Source organism: Salmo salar, chromosome ssa21 (assembly GCF_905237065.1).
Source record: "Salmo salar chromosome ssa21, Ssal_v3.1, whole genome shotgun sequence".
Taxonomy (NCBI): domain Eukaryota; kingdom Metazoa; phylum Chordata; class Actinopteri; order Salmoniformes; family Salmonidae; genus Salmo; species Salmo salar.
The window spans coordinates 51,608,228-51,624,401 of NC_059462.1; the positions used below are offsets into that span (position 1 = coordinate 51,608,228).

Consider the following 16,174-nt stretch of genomic DNA (forward strand, 5'->3'; position numbering starts at 1 on the left):
TGCTTACTGACCACAGGAGCTAGATCGTGATACTCTGGAGGAACAGAAGACAGGGCTGGGGGTTCTGGAATGGACTGCGGTACAGACAAGGCACAGGCCACTGTGACTGCCCTAACACCTGGTTCGGATACGCGAGGGGGATAAGTGGAAGACAGCCTTCAACACAGCCAGTGGACATTATGAGTACAAGGTCATGCCATTTGGACTCACCAACGCCCCCGCTGTCTTCCAGGCTCTTGTAAACAATGTGCTTTGGGACATGCTAAACTGGTTTGTGTACCTTGACGACATCCTGTTTTTTTCCCCGATCTGCACAAGAACATGTTCTTCATGTCAGACAGGTCCTTCAGCTCCTCCTGGAGAACTAACTGTTTGTGAAAGCCGAGAAGGGTTCCACCACTATACAATCATCATTCTGGGATATGTCATTGCTGAGGGCAATGTCCAGATGGGTCCCGGTTAGGTTTAAAGCAGTGGTGGATTGGCCTCAACCAACGTCCAGGGTGCAGTTGCAACGGTTTCTTGGTTTTGCAAACTTTGCAAAGCCTTTGTGGACCTGAAGCATCAGTTCACAACAGCACCCATCCTCGTCCATCCGGACCCCTCGCGTCATTTTGTGGTGGAAGTAGATGCTTCGGATGTTGGAGTGGGGGCCATCCTGTCCCAACGATCTGCCCAGGACCAGAAGCTTCATCCCTGTGCCTTCCTGCCCCATCGTCTCAATCCTGCTGAAAGGAACTACGATGTTGGCAAACGAGAACTCATTTTGCGGTGAAGATGGCATTGGAATAGTGGAGCCACTGGCTGGAAGCAGCAGAACAGCCATTCCTGGTCTGGACCGACCATTACAACCTGGAATATCTCCATACAGTAAAGCGCCTCAACTCCAGGGAGGCCCGGTGGGCCCTCTTGTTCACCAGATTTAACTTCACCATTTCCTACCGCCCAGAGTCAAATAATGTGAAGTCTGATGCCCTCTCCTGCCTATCAATTTCCTGTCACACCCTCGACCTCTGAAACCATTCTCCCCAGCTCCTGCCTTGCTGCCACTGTGGATTGGGGTATTGAGAACCTGGTCCGCAAGGCACAACAGCGTGGACCTGGACCAGCCTGGACCTGAAGGGGACCCGGCTAACCGGCTGTTTGTCCCGAAACCAGTCCGGTCCCGGGTCCTGGAATGGGCTCATTCCTCCAGGCTGACATGTCATCCAGGGTCCCGTCATACACTAGCCTTCTTTCGACAACACTTCTGGTGGCCCACAATGGTTTCTGACGTCTCTGCCTTTGTTGCAGCATGCCCAGTGTGTGCTCAAAACAAGACTCCATGGCAGCTCCTTCTGGCCTCCTGCAGCCACTACCGGTCCCGCATCATCCCTGGTCTCATATATCTCTGGACTTGTCACTGGGCTTCCTCCGTCTGATGGCAACAATGTCATTCTGACGGTAGTCGACCGGTTTTCCAAGGCCACCCATTTCATCCGTCTCCCCGAAATACTTTCTGCCAAGGATATGGCCCAGCTTATGGTTTAGCATATCTTCCGGATCCATGGACTCCCGGTAAACATGGTCTCTGATCGGGGTCCTCAGTTCTCGTCTCAGTTCTGGAAGGCATTCTGCACTCTTATTGGGTCGTCCGCCAGTCTGTCATCCGGATTCCATCCCCAAACCAATCATCAGTCGAAGCGAGCCAACCAAGACCTGGAAACCCCACTGAGATGCCTAGTCTCAACCAATCCCACTATCTGGAGCCAACAACTGGTCTGGGTGGAGTATGCCCGGAACACCCTTCCCTGTTCTGCCACGGGACTCTCCCCTTTCGAGTGCTCCATGGGATATCAGCCTCCACTCTTCCCAAAACAAGAGCAGGAGGTCAGTGTACCCTCGACCCAGATGTTTGTCCGCCGCTGTTGACGTACCTGGAGAAGAGCCAGGACGCATATTCTCAAGACCAACTCCAGGTATCGTTGACAAGTTGACCATCGCCGGACCCCAGCTCCCCGCTACCGCATTGGGCAGAGGGTATGGCCTTCCACTCGGGACCTGCCCAGTTTGCGGGAAGTAGAGCAAACTGTCTCCCCGGTTCATTGAATCTTTTTGCCATCTCCAGATACCTGGGTTCCACTGCTGCCCATCTTGTTTTACCCCGTACCCTCCGTATCCACCCTACTTTCCATGTGTCCATAATTAAGCCTGTGTCTCACTGTCCTTTTTCTTCTGTTTTCTTGCCCATCTGACCCCCCCTGGGTAATCGATGGCCAGCCAGGGTTTACGGTAAGATGCCTCCTGAAGGTTTGACCACGGGGCAGGGGTTTCCAATACCTGGTTGACTGGGAGGGTTACGGCCCGGAGGAGAGGTGCTGGGTTCCTGCTAAAGACATCTGGACCTGGCTCTCATCGCCGATTTCCACCGCCGACACCCAGGTCAGCCAGGTATGTGTCCAGGTAGGACGCCAGGTGGCGTCCCTAGGGGGGGGTGGGTACTGTCATGCCCTGATCTGTTTCACCTGTCCTTGTGATTGTCTCCACCCCCTCCAGGTGTCGCTGATTTTCCCCAGCGTATTTATCCCTGTGTTTCCTGTCTCTCTGTGCCAGTTCGTCTTGTATGTTTCCAAGTCAATCAGCGTTTTTCCCGTTCTTCTTTTTGCATTTCTCCTTTTTCTAGTCCTCTCGGTTTTGACCCTTGCATGTTTTGGACTTTGTAGCCACCTGCCTGACCATTCTGCCTGCCTTAACCACGAGCCTGCCTGCCACTCTGAACCTCCTGGACTCTGATCTGGTTTTGACCTTTTGCCTGTCCACGTCTATTCTCTGGCCTACTCCTTTTGGATTATTAAACAGTGTACGACTCCAACCATCTGCCTCCTGTGTCTGCATATGGGTCTCGCCTTGTGTCATGAAAATGTAATTTTTTTTGGTTTCAATCAGAGAAAACAACACACCAGAAAAGGAAAACAATATTAAGAGTTGTGTGTTTGTTCTGAAGTCTGATAAAAAGTATTTGTACCCATGATTGAACAGAGACAAAGTCTCCCTCAACTTGAAGAAGTATATTTCATAATTTAGTTAATATTGTCACGTCCTGACCAGTAATAGGGGTTATTTGTATTGTCGTTTTTTCAGGACGTGGCAGGGGGTATTTGTTTTATGTGGTTCGGTGTGGTTGGTTGTTTAGAAGGGTGTTTGATTTATTATTTCCGGGTTTAGGGCTATGTTATGTTTTGTATTTCTATGTTCATTCTAGTATTAGTATTTCTTTGTTTAGGTCATTGGGTGTTGGACTCTCAATTGGAGGCAGGTGTTTCCTAGTTGCCTCTGATTGAGAGTCCTATATATAGGTATGTGTGTGTGTTTGTAGTTTGTGGGAGATTGTGCTAGGTATAGCCTTAATGCTGTACCGGCCTGTTATTCGTCATTGTGTTTTATGTACGTGTTTATTTAGGTTTTTCCTTCTTTGCCAATTCAATAAAAGAAGATGAGTGCACATAACCCCGCTGCGTTTTGGTCCGACAATGATTTTTCTTTATCATCTGACGAAGAAGATTGTGACACATGGACATTTGTAAACGTCTATGGAATTTTCCTATAGAACGTCACTATTCATTTTGACTGCATGTGCTATAGTGCATACCCCATACTGCCCTACAAAGGCAAAAAAAGCAGTAACTACGTAATTTATTTTACAGCAAAATATGAAATCAAGGTATTTTTCTGTCTAGATAGCACTTTCTGATACTGCATGATATATTCTGATCAACAGGCTTGTTCCTGTGTCAGGAAACGAATACCACATAAAAAATAAAAAATAATAATAATGTAAAATGTTAATCAGATAATATACTCGGCCATTACAACAGATCAAATTTGTAGTTTCTGCGTTTTGCCTTTGTAGGTCAGCATAAAATTATGCCATTTCATCAACTTCCCTACTGTCAACTTTCCTACACACTGACTAGCTGACATGTGGCGTGCCGTCATGTCTCCTGAGGTTGTGGATTATATTCGACACAGCACTGACATCACCCAAATTTTCCCCGATTAAAATGCTTATTTGAGAAAATGTAACTTTTCTCTCCTCTATTTATTTTTAAATTTTTTTATTTAACTAGGCAAGTCAGTTAAGAACAATTTATTATAGATAATGATGGCCTACCCGTGGAACCCAACAAATGAAATAGGTGAAAACAATCTCATCTCTAACTATCAGTAATGCTGAAGGACAGGCTAGGTGGGCAAAGCAACATCCAATCCTGTCATACATTACATCATGCTTTCACAAATGATTTGTTTATCTCACCATTTGTTCCTTTCTGTGCTGACGTGTGTGTGTGCAGAGAGACTCCGGGGAGGGGAGTTTCTGTCAGTAACTCAGGGATAAATAGAGAGGCAGAGCTCAGATTTTGTCAGAAGGCGGACTTGACAGGGTCACACACAGAACCAAGCAGGAGCAGGACCTCAGCATTTTTAACTTTTATTACAAATGGAGAAACATGAAGATGTTCAATACTGTTTTCAAGACGGAAACTCTTCATGCAGAAAGGCTTTGCTATCGACATCTATCTACATCACACTGTACATCTTCTTCTCATTGATTTCAGCAGTTACAGTATTTTTGAACGTACTGGTGATCATCTCCATCTCTCACTTCAAGCAGCTCCACACTCCAACCAACCTGCTCATCCTCTCTCTGGCTGTGTCAGATCTCCTGGTGGGACTGATTGTGATACCAGTAATGACTTTAGCAATAATGGAGCCATGCTGGGATTTTGGGAAATATTTCTGTGTGTTATATTTCTACATGGGATTTTTATGTACTTCTTTATCTCTGGGTAATTTAGTCTTGATATCTATTGACCGCTATGTTGCTGTGTGTGATCCCTTGTTGTACCACTCTAAAATAACAATAACAAGAATTATGTGTTGTATATCCATTACCTGGTGTTGTTGTATCATATACGATGCTGCTGTTGTAAAAAACTTTGTAAATGTACAGGTACCCAGTAGGTGTTTGAAAGAATGTTTTAAAGTTGAAGGATTTATGTGGGGTAATATAATTGACCTTGTAATTACAGTTGTTGTCCCATGCTCTATTATTATAACACTTTATATGAAAATCTTTGTGGTGGCCAGATCACAGGCCAGAAAGGTATTCTCAAAAGAGGCTGCCAGTGTGTCTGGTGTTAAAACTGTACAGGCAAATAAGTATGAGAGAAAAGCAGCAAGAACTCTAGCTATTATTGTTATCAACTATTTCATTTGTTGGATTCCATCTCTATTTATTTTCTATTTTTTTAATTTTTTGATTGACAATTTCTTATCATATTTCACCAGTTTTCTGGCACTTGTTAATTCCTTAATTAATCCAATAATTTATGCTTTATTTTATCCATGGTTCAAAGTGACAGCTAAACTTATTTTATCTCTCAATTTAAGGCGTTCATAGCTCATATGTTTTTTCCCTTGTTTGACAATCATAGGTTTGATATAATTTTTTTATACATTTGTTGTAATTATTTCTTTCATGTAATAATACACTGACATCACTTATCTCAGTTTTGCCTTCATAGATACGTGTGGTGCTGATACAGAATGATTTGGCTGAATTGGATTAGAATGAGTTGGAGAAGGCATAAGAAGGGATTAGCATGTTTTATAAAATACATTGTAGTCATTTTGGGTTGTATTTTGGAAATACCAATAAGGAGTTCATAGTACGTATGTTTTCATAGTACATGTGTTAGCTAGGGATGGAGGAAAAGTGTGACACCAATCAGGTCACCGAGGACTGGAATTGCCCTTCTAGTGTCTAGTGGCTCAATTGGTACACAATGCCTTCAACAATGGAGTAAAATGTAAATGTAAAATATGCATGATATCAGATAACGTCCCAGTATAACTCAATGGTGTATTGTGTAAGTAGTTGATGGTCAAATTTAAGAATATGCAAATATGGTTAACACTTTATAATGTTCGGTAATAAACTATATGTTAGGAATTTACAGTTTGTTCACCATTTATTAGTCATTACTCCTAAATGTGTTAAATGTTAGTAAGCTAGGTATTCTCACATGTATAAATAACTGGTATAGTATATACATGAATTATTCGACTCAACAGTGCAGGAGACTGCAGCACACTTGAACCTCAACATACCGGGTATGAACACTACCACTACTCTCACTACCACTACTCTCAGTACATCACTGCTGCCAGGTCAGGGGTCACACCAGAGCAGCTCTCAGATGCTGTGTAGTCAGAATTAACATAGAGATTGGTAACACTTTATAATAACACTTTGTAATAAAGAATGTATAATGTTTATTTTGACTCCACATCATTAATGTCTCATTACTCCCACATTAGTTTTGGAAAGCTGGTTATTCACACATTGATAAACAACTTTTATAGTCTGTAATAATGATTTATATGATCTCTCATAAGATGTTTAATAAATTAACGGATAAACCATTTACTGATCATTAGTAAAGTCATTTTGCAGTCCTTTCTTAGTACTTTTTAAATGTTTTGAACAGTGACCAGTGTAATTTATCACAAAAAGATGGACATGCTATTGGTAGATATTCCAGCAGTACCTGATGCTCCTTAAGTTCTCAAAATGACCTAGAACATATCAATGGTAAACAATAAGCACACAACACAGAGGATGTTAAAGGAAATATATTGAACATTTTATTCCAAAACAGTCACTCTGTTGTAGTAGTGCTGAAGGAAGTAACGTGTTTGTCTTAAAATAATAACATTCTTGTTTGTTGGCAGTGACTATCAAAACCAAAGTGTGGATTGCAGTCACTCATTAGAAATCAAATCACATTCATCTTGTATTGGTCACAAACACGTGTTTAGCAGATGTTTTTGTGGTTGTAGCGAAATGCTTATGCATCTAGTTCCGACAGTGCAGCAATATCTAACAAGTAATATCTAACATTTTCAAAACAAATACCTTATACACACAAATCTAAGTAAAGGAATGGAATTAAGAACATATGAATATATGGATGAGCAATGTCAGAGTGGCACAGACTAAGAGCGGTTCATAGACTGCTTACAGGGTAAGGAAACCAGTATCAAAATACATACATTAACAGAACATTACGTTTAAAGGGTTCCTACCTTTAATACACTACAAAATCAAATCAAAATCTCATTTTATTGGTCAAATACACATTTATACACATAACGTTTAGCAGACGTTATTGCGGGTGTAGTGAAATGCTTTTGTTCCTAGCTCCAACAGTGCAGTAGTTTCTAACAATTCACAACAACACACAAATCTAAAAGTAAAAGAATGGAATTAAGAAATATATAAATATTTGGACAAGCAATGTCTTAGTGTTATTAACAAAAAATAGAGTAGAATACAGTATATACATATGAGATGAGTAAAGCAGTATGTAAACATTATTAAAGTGACTCGTGTTCCATTATTAAAGTGACCAGGGATTCCATGTCTATGTACAGACTGTAGGGCAGCATCCTCTAAGGTGCAGAGTTGAGTAACCGGGTGGTAGTCGGCTTGTGATGGGTATTTAGCAGTCTGATGGCCTTGAGATAGAAGCTGTTTTTCAGTCTCTCTGTCACAGCTTTGATGCACCTGTACTGACCTCGCCTTATGGATAACAGCGGGGTGAACAGGCCGTGGCTCAGGTGGTTGATGTCCTTGATGTCTTTTTGGCCTTCCTGTGACATTGGGTACTGTAGGTGTCCTGGAAGGCAGGCAGTGTGCCCCCAATGACGCATTTGGCAGACCGTTGGGCAGACCGCACCACCCTCTGGAGGGCCCTAAGTATTCAGACCCTTTACTCTGTACCTTGTTGAAGCATTTTTTCCCAGCGATTACAAGGTATGACGCTACAAGCTCAGCACACCTGTATTCAGGGAGTTTCTCCCATTCTTCTCTGCAGATCCTCCTAAGCTCTGTCAGGTTTGGATGGGGAACATCGCTGCACAGCTAATTTCAGGTCTCTCCACATATGTTCAATCAGGTTCTAGTCCGGGCTCTGGCTGGGCAACTCAAGCACATTCAGAGACTCCTGCATTGCGTTGGCTGTGTGCTTAGGGTTGTTGTCCTGTTGGAAGGTGAACCTTCGACCCAGTCTGAGATCCTGAACTCTCTGGAACAGGTTTTAATCAAAGATCTCTCTTTACTTTGCTTTCTCTTAATCCTGACTTGTCTCTCAGTCCCTTCCAATGAAAAACATCTCCACAGCATGATGCTGCCACCACCATGCTTCACCGTAGGGATGGTGCCATGTTTCCTCCAGACGTGACACTTGGCATTCAGGCCAAAGAGTTCAATCTTGGTTTCATCACACCAGAGAATTTGGTTTGTCATGGTCTGCGTGTCCTTTAGGTGCCTTCTGGCAAACTACAAGGCTGTTGTGTGCCTTTTACTGTGGCGTGGCTTCCATCTGGCCACTACACAATACAGGCCTGATTGTTGGAGTGCTGCAGAGATGTTTGTCTTTCTGGAAGGTTCTCCCATCTACACAGAGGAACTCTGGAGCTCTCTCAGAGTGAACATCGGGTTCTTGGTCACCTCCATGACCAAGGCCCTTCCACCAGATTTCTCAGTTTGGCCGGGCGGCCAGCTCTCGGAGGAGTCTTGGTGGTTCCAATCTTCTTCCATTTAAGAATGATGGAGGCTTCTGTGTTCTTGGGGACAGTCAATTGAAATTAATTCCTTAGGCCTATGGATTTCACACAATTGGGAATACAAATATATATATATGTTGTTCAAAGATTAACAAAAGTATGGGGACATCCCTTCATATTAGTGGCTCTGGCTATTAAAGCCACACACATTGCTGACAGTTGTACAAACTCGATCACACAGCCATGCAATCTCCATGGTTTAACATTGGCAGTAGAATGGGCTTACTGAAGAGCTCAATGACTTTCAACGTGGCACCATCATAGGATGCCACCTTTCCAACAAGTCAGTTCGTCAAATTTCAGCCCTGCTAGAGCTGCCCCGGTCAACTGTTAGTGTTATTATTGTGAAATAGAAACGTCTTGGAGCAACAACGACTCAGCCGCTAAGTGGTAAGCCGCACAAGCTTACAGAACAGGAAGGCTGATTGCTCCAGCGTGTAGCTAGGAAAAAACCTCGCTACCAAGTTCCAAACTGCTTCTGGAAGCAACATTAGCACAATAACTATTCGTTGGGAGCTTCATGAAATGGGTTTCCATGGCCGAGCAGCCGAACACAAGCCTAAGATCACCATGCTCAATGCCAAGTGTCGGCTTGAGTGGTGTATAGCATGCCGCCATTGGACTCTGGAGCAGTGGAAACGCGTTTTCTGGATGAATCTGGGTATGGCGGATGCCAGGAGAATGCTACCTGCCCAAATGCAAATGGTTTGTCGAGATCGGTGTGGAAGAACCTGACTGGCCTGCACAGAGCCCTGACCTCGACCCCATCGAACACCTGTGAGCCAGGCATAATCGGCCAACATCAATGGCCGACTCCACTAATGCTCTTGTGGCTGAATGGAAGCAAGTCCCCGCAGCAATGTTCCAACATCTAGTGGAAAGCCTTCCCAGAGGAGTGGGGGCTATTATAACAGCAAAGGGCGGACCAACTCCATATTAATGCCCATGATTTTGGAGTGAGATGTTCAACGAGCAGGTGCCAACATGCTTTTGGTCATGTAGTGTACCTTAAAAATAAAGTAGGGGAGTGGATCAGAAAACCAGTCAGACGATCCCGCAGGTGATGAAGCCGATGTGGAGTACCTGGATTGACGTGGTTTCACGTGGTCTTCGGTTATTGCAAACTCACAAAAATGTTTTTTTATCTCATATTTTGTGCACAAATTAGTTTTATATCCCTGTTAGTGAGCATGTCCCCATTGCCTATCTTGCCTAACCGTTTTGGCAAATCAAGAAGCTGATTAAATAGCATTATCATTACACAGGTGCTACTTGTGCAGGGGACAATAAAAGGCCACTCTAAAATATGCAGTTTTGTCACACAACACTATACCACAGATGTCTCAAGTTTTAAGGGAGCATGTGAATTGGCATGCTGGCATGCTGACCGCAAGAATGTACACCAGAGCTGTTGACAGAGAATGTAATTTTAATTTCTCTACCATATGCTGCCTCCAACGTCATTTTAGAGAATTTGGCAGTACGTCCAAACGGCATCCTGCCAAAGTTCTCTTAATTCCCACATATAGTGAGAACTTGTTGGCTGCTTTCCCTTCACTCTTGTTGCAATGATAAACATGGTATTTTGCATGCAGAAACTACCACAGAGATTTTCATAGTGGCCTTTATTAAGGTGTTTTATTTCGCTGCCATGGGCGAGCTTCTAGAGTCATCCCAGAGTCATCCCAGAGTCACCCCAGACGGGTCTTGGAGCTTGCTCATGCGCAGAGTAATTTATGACCCTATGGTGCCAGGGCAGATCTCAGCCTGGCAGATTCTCACACAAGGCTGGAGAGAGAGGGTGCCATAAATCTTGACCCTTTATCAATCCAAGTAATTACTTTCTCTCCCTCAAAGAGGTGGATTTTTAAGTTTAGGTTTTTAGTGATGCTGTGTTTATAGCCCTTTATAGTCATGTTGTAAGTGTAATGCCATTTGCCATTTAGTCATGTACATATATGTATATTGCATCATTATAACCCTTATCATCACCGCCTGGTTTGGCAACTGCTCGCCATCCGACCGTAAGAAGCTATAGAGGGTAGTGCGTATGGACCAATACAACACTGGGGCCAAGCTCCCTGCCATCCAGGACCTATATACTAGGCGATGTCAGAGGAAGGCCCAAAAAATTGTCAAAGACTACAGACACCCAAGTCATAGACTGTTCTCTCTGCTACCGCATGGCAAGCGGTGCCGGAGCCCCAAGTCAAGGTTCAAAAGGATCCTTAACAAGTTCTACCCCCAAGCCATAAGACTGCTGAACAATTAATAAAATGGCCACCCGGACTATTTACAATGACCCCCCCCCCCCTTTGTTTTTACACTGCTGCTACTCGCTGTCTATTATCTATGCATAGTCAATTTACCTCAACTAACCTGTACCACAGCACATTGACTCGGTACCGGTAACCACTGTATATAGCTTTGTTATTCTTATGTATTTTCATTGTGTTACCTTTTTACTTTAGATTATTTTGTCAAGTGTTCTTATCATTATTTCTTGAACCGCGTTGTTGCTTAAAACCTGTTGGGGTATAGGGGGCAGTATTTTCACAGCCAGATGAAAAACGTACCCAATTTAAACAGGTTACTACTCTGGCCCAGAAACTACAATATGCAAAAGCCTGTTTGAAATCGGACAATGTGGTTAGATTAACGAGATTCTTATCTTTAAAATGGTGTAAAATAGTTGATTGTTTGAGAAAATTTAATTATGAGATTTTTGATGTATTTTATTTCGCGCCATGCTATTTCACTGGCTGTTGAATAGTGTGTCCTGCAGGTGGGACAGTAGCGTCCCACGTAGCCCTGAGAAGGTAAGGGCTTGGAAGTAAGTGTTTGACAGTATTCGGCATATTTGATTGAACTAATACTGTTTACATGTGTGCATATTTTTGCCTTATAGAACCAGATCGATAAGATTACCAAAATCATACAAACATTCTCAAATGGAAACATCTGTGTCTGTGTGGTGGTGACTACCAAGAGTACAGTGATGGGCCTAAACATCATGTTCTAACAGGACAGCACCATAGAGGACAGAATCAAACCAATCAGTTATAAGTATATATTGTGTGAGGGAATTCACAGCCGACCGCTCAGATGAATGAGGACATACAAGCCAACCGTTTTTATGTTGTCCTTCAAGCCAGAGTTAATGACAACCACAGCTCCAGGGCTCCCTGGCTGGAGTCTTCGTCTCTGCCACAGGAGCGTCATTAATGCCGGGACTCCCCAAGTCGCCAGTCTACTCCCCTGAGAGACACTACTCCAAGACCTCCTGTCCTGAGTGTTCAGCACCTCCATGGACCACTGGGACCACAGGTATTTAACCTGTTGGGGCTAGGGGGCAGTATTTTCACGGCCGGATAAAAAACGTACCCGATTTAAACTGGTTACTACTCTTGCCCAGAAACGAGAATATGCATATAATTAAAAGATTTGGATAGAAAACACTCTACAGTTTCTAAAACAGTTTGAATGGTGTCTGTGAGTATAACATAACTCATATGGCAGGCCAAAACCTGAGAAGATTCCATGCAGGAAGTGCCCTGTCTGACAATTTGTTGTCCTTCTGTTGCATCTCTCTCGAAATTACAGCATCTGTGCTGTTACGTGACACTTTCTAAGGCTTCCATTTGCTCTCTAAAGCCTTTAGAAAGCGGAATGACGCGTCTCCTGTCTCTGGGCAAAGTACAGCAGCAGAGTTTGTAAGTGGCCTGCCTGGGGACAGTGACACTGGAGATGCGCATTCCCGAGAATTTTTTTTCTTTCTCTCTTTGAATGAATACAACGTTGTCCGGTTGGAATATTATCGTTATTTTACGAAAAAAATAGCATAACAATTGATTTTAAACAGCGTTTGACATGCTTCTAAGTACGGTAATGGAATATTTTGAATTTTTTTGTCACGAAATGCGCTGCGCGTTACACTTCGGATAGTGACCTGAACGCACAAACAAAATGGAGGTATTTGGATATAACTATGGATTATTTGGAACCAAAACAACATTTGTTGTTGAAGTAGAAGTCCTGGGAGTGCATTCTGACGAACAACAGCAAAGGTAATCCAATTTTTCATATAGTAATTCTGAGCTTAGGTTGTCCCAAACTTGGTGGGTGTCAAATTAGCTAGCCGTGATGGCTGAGCTATGTACTCAGAATATTGCAAAATGTGCTTTCGCCGAAAACCTATTTTAAAATCTGACATAGCGTTTGCATAAAGGAGTTCTGTATCTATACCTTAAAAATCCTATTACTTCAATTTCTCAAACATATGACTATTTTACAGCTATTTAAAGACAAGACTCTCGTTAATCTAACCACACTGTCCGATTTCAAAAAGGCTTTACAACGAAAGCAAAACATTAGATTATGTCAGCAGAGTACCAAGCCAGAAATAATCAGACACCCATTTTTCAAGCTAGCATATAATGTCACAAAAACCCAGAAGACAGCTAAATGCAGCACTAACCTTTGATGATCTTCATCAGATGACACACCTAGGACATTATGTTATACAATACATGCATGTTTTGTTCAATCAAGTTCATATTTATATAAAAAACTGCTTTTTACATTAGCATGTGACGTTCAGAACTAGCATACCCCCCGCAAACTTCCGCGAATTTACTAACAATTTACTAAATTACTCACGATAAACGTTCACAAAAAGCATAACAATTATTTTAAGAATTATAGATACAGAACTCCTCTATGCACTCGATATGTCCGATTTTAAAATAGCTTTTCGGTGAAAGCACATTTTGCAATATTCTAAGTACATAGCCCGGCATCACAGGGCTAGCTATTTAGACACCCAGCAGGTTTAGCACTCACCAATATCAGATTTACTATAAGAAAAATGGTCTTACCTTTCCTGTTCTTCGTCAGAATGCACTCCCAGGACTTCTACTTCAATAACAAATGTAGGTTTGGTCCAAAATAATCCATAGTTATGTTCCAACAGCGACGTTTTGTTCGGTGCGTTCTAGACACTATCCCAATGGTAAATAACGGTCGTGCGCACGGCGCATTTCGTGACAAAAGATTTCTAAATATTTCATTACCGTACTTCGAAGCATGTCAACCGCTGTTTAAAATCAATTTTTATGCCATTTTTCTCGTAAAAAGCGATAATATTCCGACCGGGAATCTGCAATTAGATAAACAGCCGAAGGAAAATATATCACTGGGTCGAATCGGGCACGCGCCTAATTCCATTGTCCTCTGATGGGCCACTTGGCAAAGGCGATTATGTGTTTCAGCCTGAGGCTGCCTCGTCATCGTTCAGGTTTTTCCCGGGCTCTGAGAGCCTATTGGAGCCGTAGGAAATGTCAACGTTACAGCTAAGATCCTGACTCTTCAATAAACAGAAGCAAGAACAACAACACCTTGTCAGACAGGCCACTTCCTGCATGAAACCTTCTCAGGTTTTTGCCTGCCAAATTAGTTCTGTTATACTCACAGACACCATTCAAACAGTTTTAGAAACTTTAGGGTGTTTTCTATCCATATGTAATAAGTATATGCATATTCTAGTTACTGGGTAGGAGTGGTAACCAGATTAAATCGGGTACGTTTTTTATCCGGCGGTGTAAATACTGCCCCCTAGCCCTAACAGGTTAAAATGGTGTAAAATAGTCATATGTTTGAAAAATTGAAGTTTTTGCATTTTTGGGGTATTTGTAATTCGCGCCACTCTATACCATTGTATATTGGTGAGGCGTTCCGCTAGCGGAACGTCTGTCCCTAACAGGTTAACTAAATCAGAGGACCGCCCATGAGCACAGTTATGGTCTGGTGTCATGGGACAGGACTTTTCTGCTCATCCGAATAAAACCCCCACCTAGGTTTTCTATCAGCAGACCGAGCTTACCTCAATTACGAGATGGCTAAAGGTTGGAGACCAGCTTACCTCGATAACGAGAGGGCCAAGGTTTGAGAGGAGACCAAGCTTTCCTCTTGCTGAATTTTTAACCATACCACGTGGTTAAACTCTTAGACTATCGATACCGACAGAAAAAGAACAAGTCTGATATTAATTACTAGTCTGCAGCTAGGAATTCGGTATCATTGAACGCGAAGACCGACAACCACCAAAACAGCTATTCTATAATGACATGAATGAATGTTACTCTAAACTATCCATTCTAACCATGACAGAGAGAAAGAGAGAGCGGAAACTCTCCAACAGAAACAAACTTTTCAACAGAGATCCCGACGACACACTGAGTGTAAATATATATATATATTGATTGCAATTGTTCCCGAATGAGTGAGCGTTCATGTGCAAAGGATTAGCATTTCAATTGTTATAATTATCAACTCTGTAGTGCCTTCTCAGTTGAACCCCCCACTCCCCTTTTGTCTAACAAGCTGCCATGCCGGTACAGCCCACTAGGGCACATTCCGCTATGATTTCCTTGTAAGCATATCTACTGTTTGTTATGCATTTCTGTGAATTACTTAGTTAGTAAATAAATGATTTTAAGACAATTGATGTATGGATGACTCATAGTGAAGACTGGGTTCATGCAGATAACCAACAATTTACGATGTTTGGAATGAGACTGACGTGAGGTAAATAAGTCATTAATTGGAAGACTAATTGATCAGATATTAAAATATCTGAAAGTTATATTAGGAAAATTATAACTTTGTAATCTGAATATTTTCCTTGATGCCCCGACTTCCTAGTTATTTACAGTTACATGATTAATCAGTTTAATAGCGTAATACTAATTACAGAGTGTTATTTGATAAATAGTTCTTCAGTTTTAATGATGCCAAAGACACGACAACTGCATAGTCGGAACTAGAAGCACAAGCATTTCGCTACAGTTGCATAAACGTCTGCTAACCTTGTGTATGTGACCAATACATTTGATTTGGTAGGCATTTTGTAGATCCAGCTTGGAGAAGATAGTGGCCCCTTGGAGCAGCTCGAAGGCTGAGGAAATGAGTGTTAGCGGATAACGGTTCTTCACAGTGATGTCACTGAGTCCCCGGTAGTAAATGCACTGCCGCAGGGTCTTGTCGTTCTTCTACACGAAGAAGAACCCTGCGCCAGCGGGAGAGGAGGAGGGATGGATAAATCCTGTAGCTAGGTAGTAGTAGTCACCAATGTATTCCTAAATAGCCTTGGCCTCTGGTCCCGACAGCGAGTACAGACATCCCCGGGGCGGCATGGTGCCAGGGAGAAGGTCAATCCTGCAGTCATAGGGGCAGTGCAGTGGAAGGCAAGTGGCCCAGGACTTGCTGAACACCTACTGGAATATCCTGGTACTCCGTGGGAATGGCAGAGAGGTCTGGAGCCACCTCCGAGGACGCAAGACGTCCGGGTCCCTCAGGTTGCGCCAACTTCAGACAATGGGCATGGCAGAACAGACTCCAGCCCATGATAGCACCCGTAGAACAGTTGATGAGTGGAATGTGTCGCTGGAGTCAGAAGAATCCCAATACGATGTAATCTGGGGGGGACTTGATGAGCAGGAACTGA

General features: G+C 42.9%; 1 protein-coding gene across 1 annotated transcript in view; it reads left to right on the forward strand.

Annotated features, from left to right (window-relative positions):
• Positions 1-4,477: 4,477 nt before the first annotated feature.
• LOC123729535 (trace amine-associated receptor 13c-like) overlaps positions 4,478-16,174 on the forward strand; it is a 53,579-nt gene continuing 41,882 nt past the window's right edge. The window contains exon 1 of the mRNA XM_045704405.1: positions 4,478-5,143. Coding sequence (XP_045560361.1) covers positions 4,478-5,143 — 666 coding nt within the window. The remainder of the gene's footprint in view (positions 5,144-16,174) is intronic.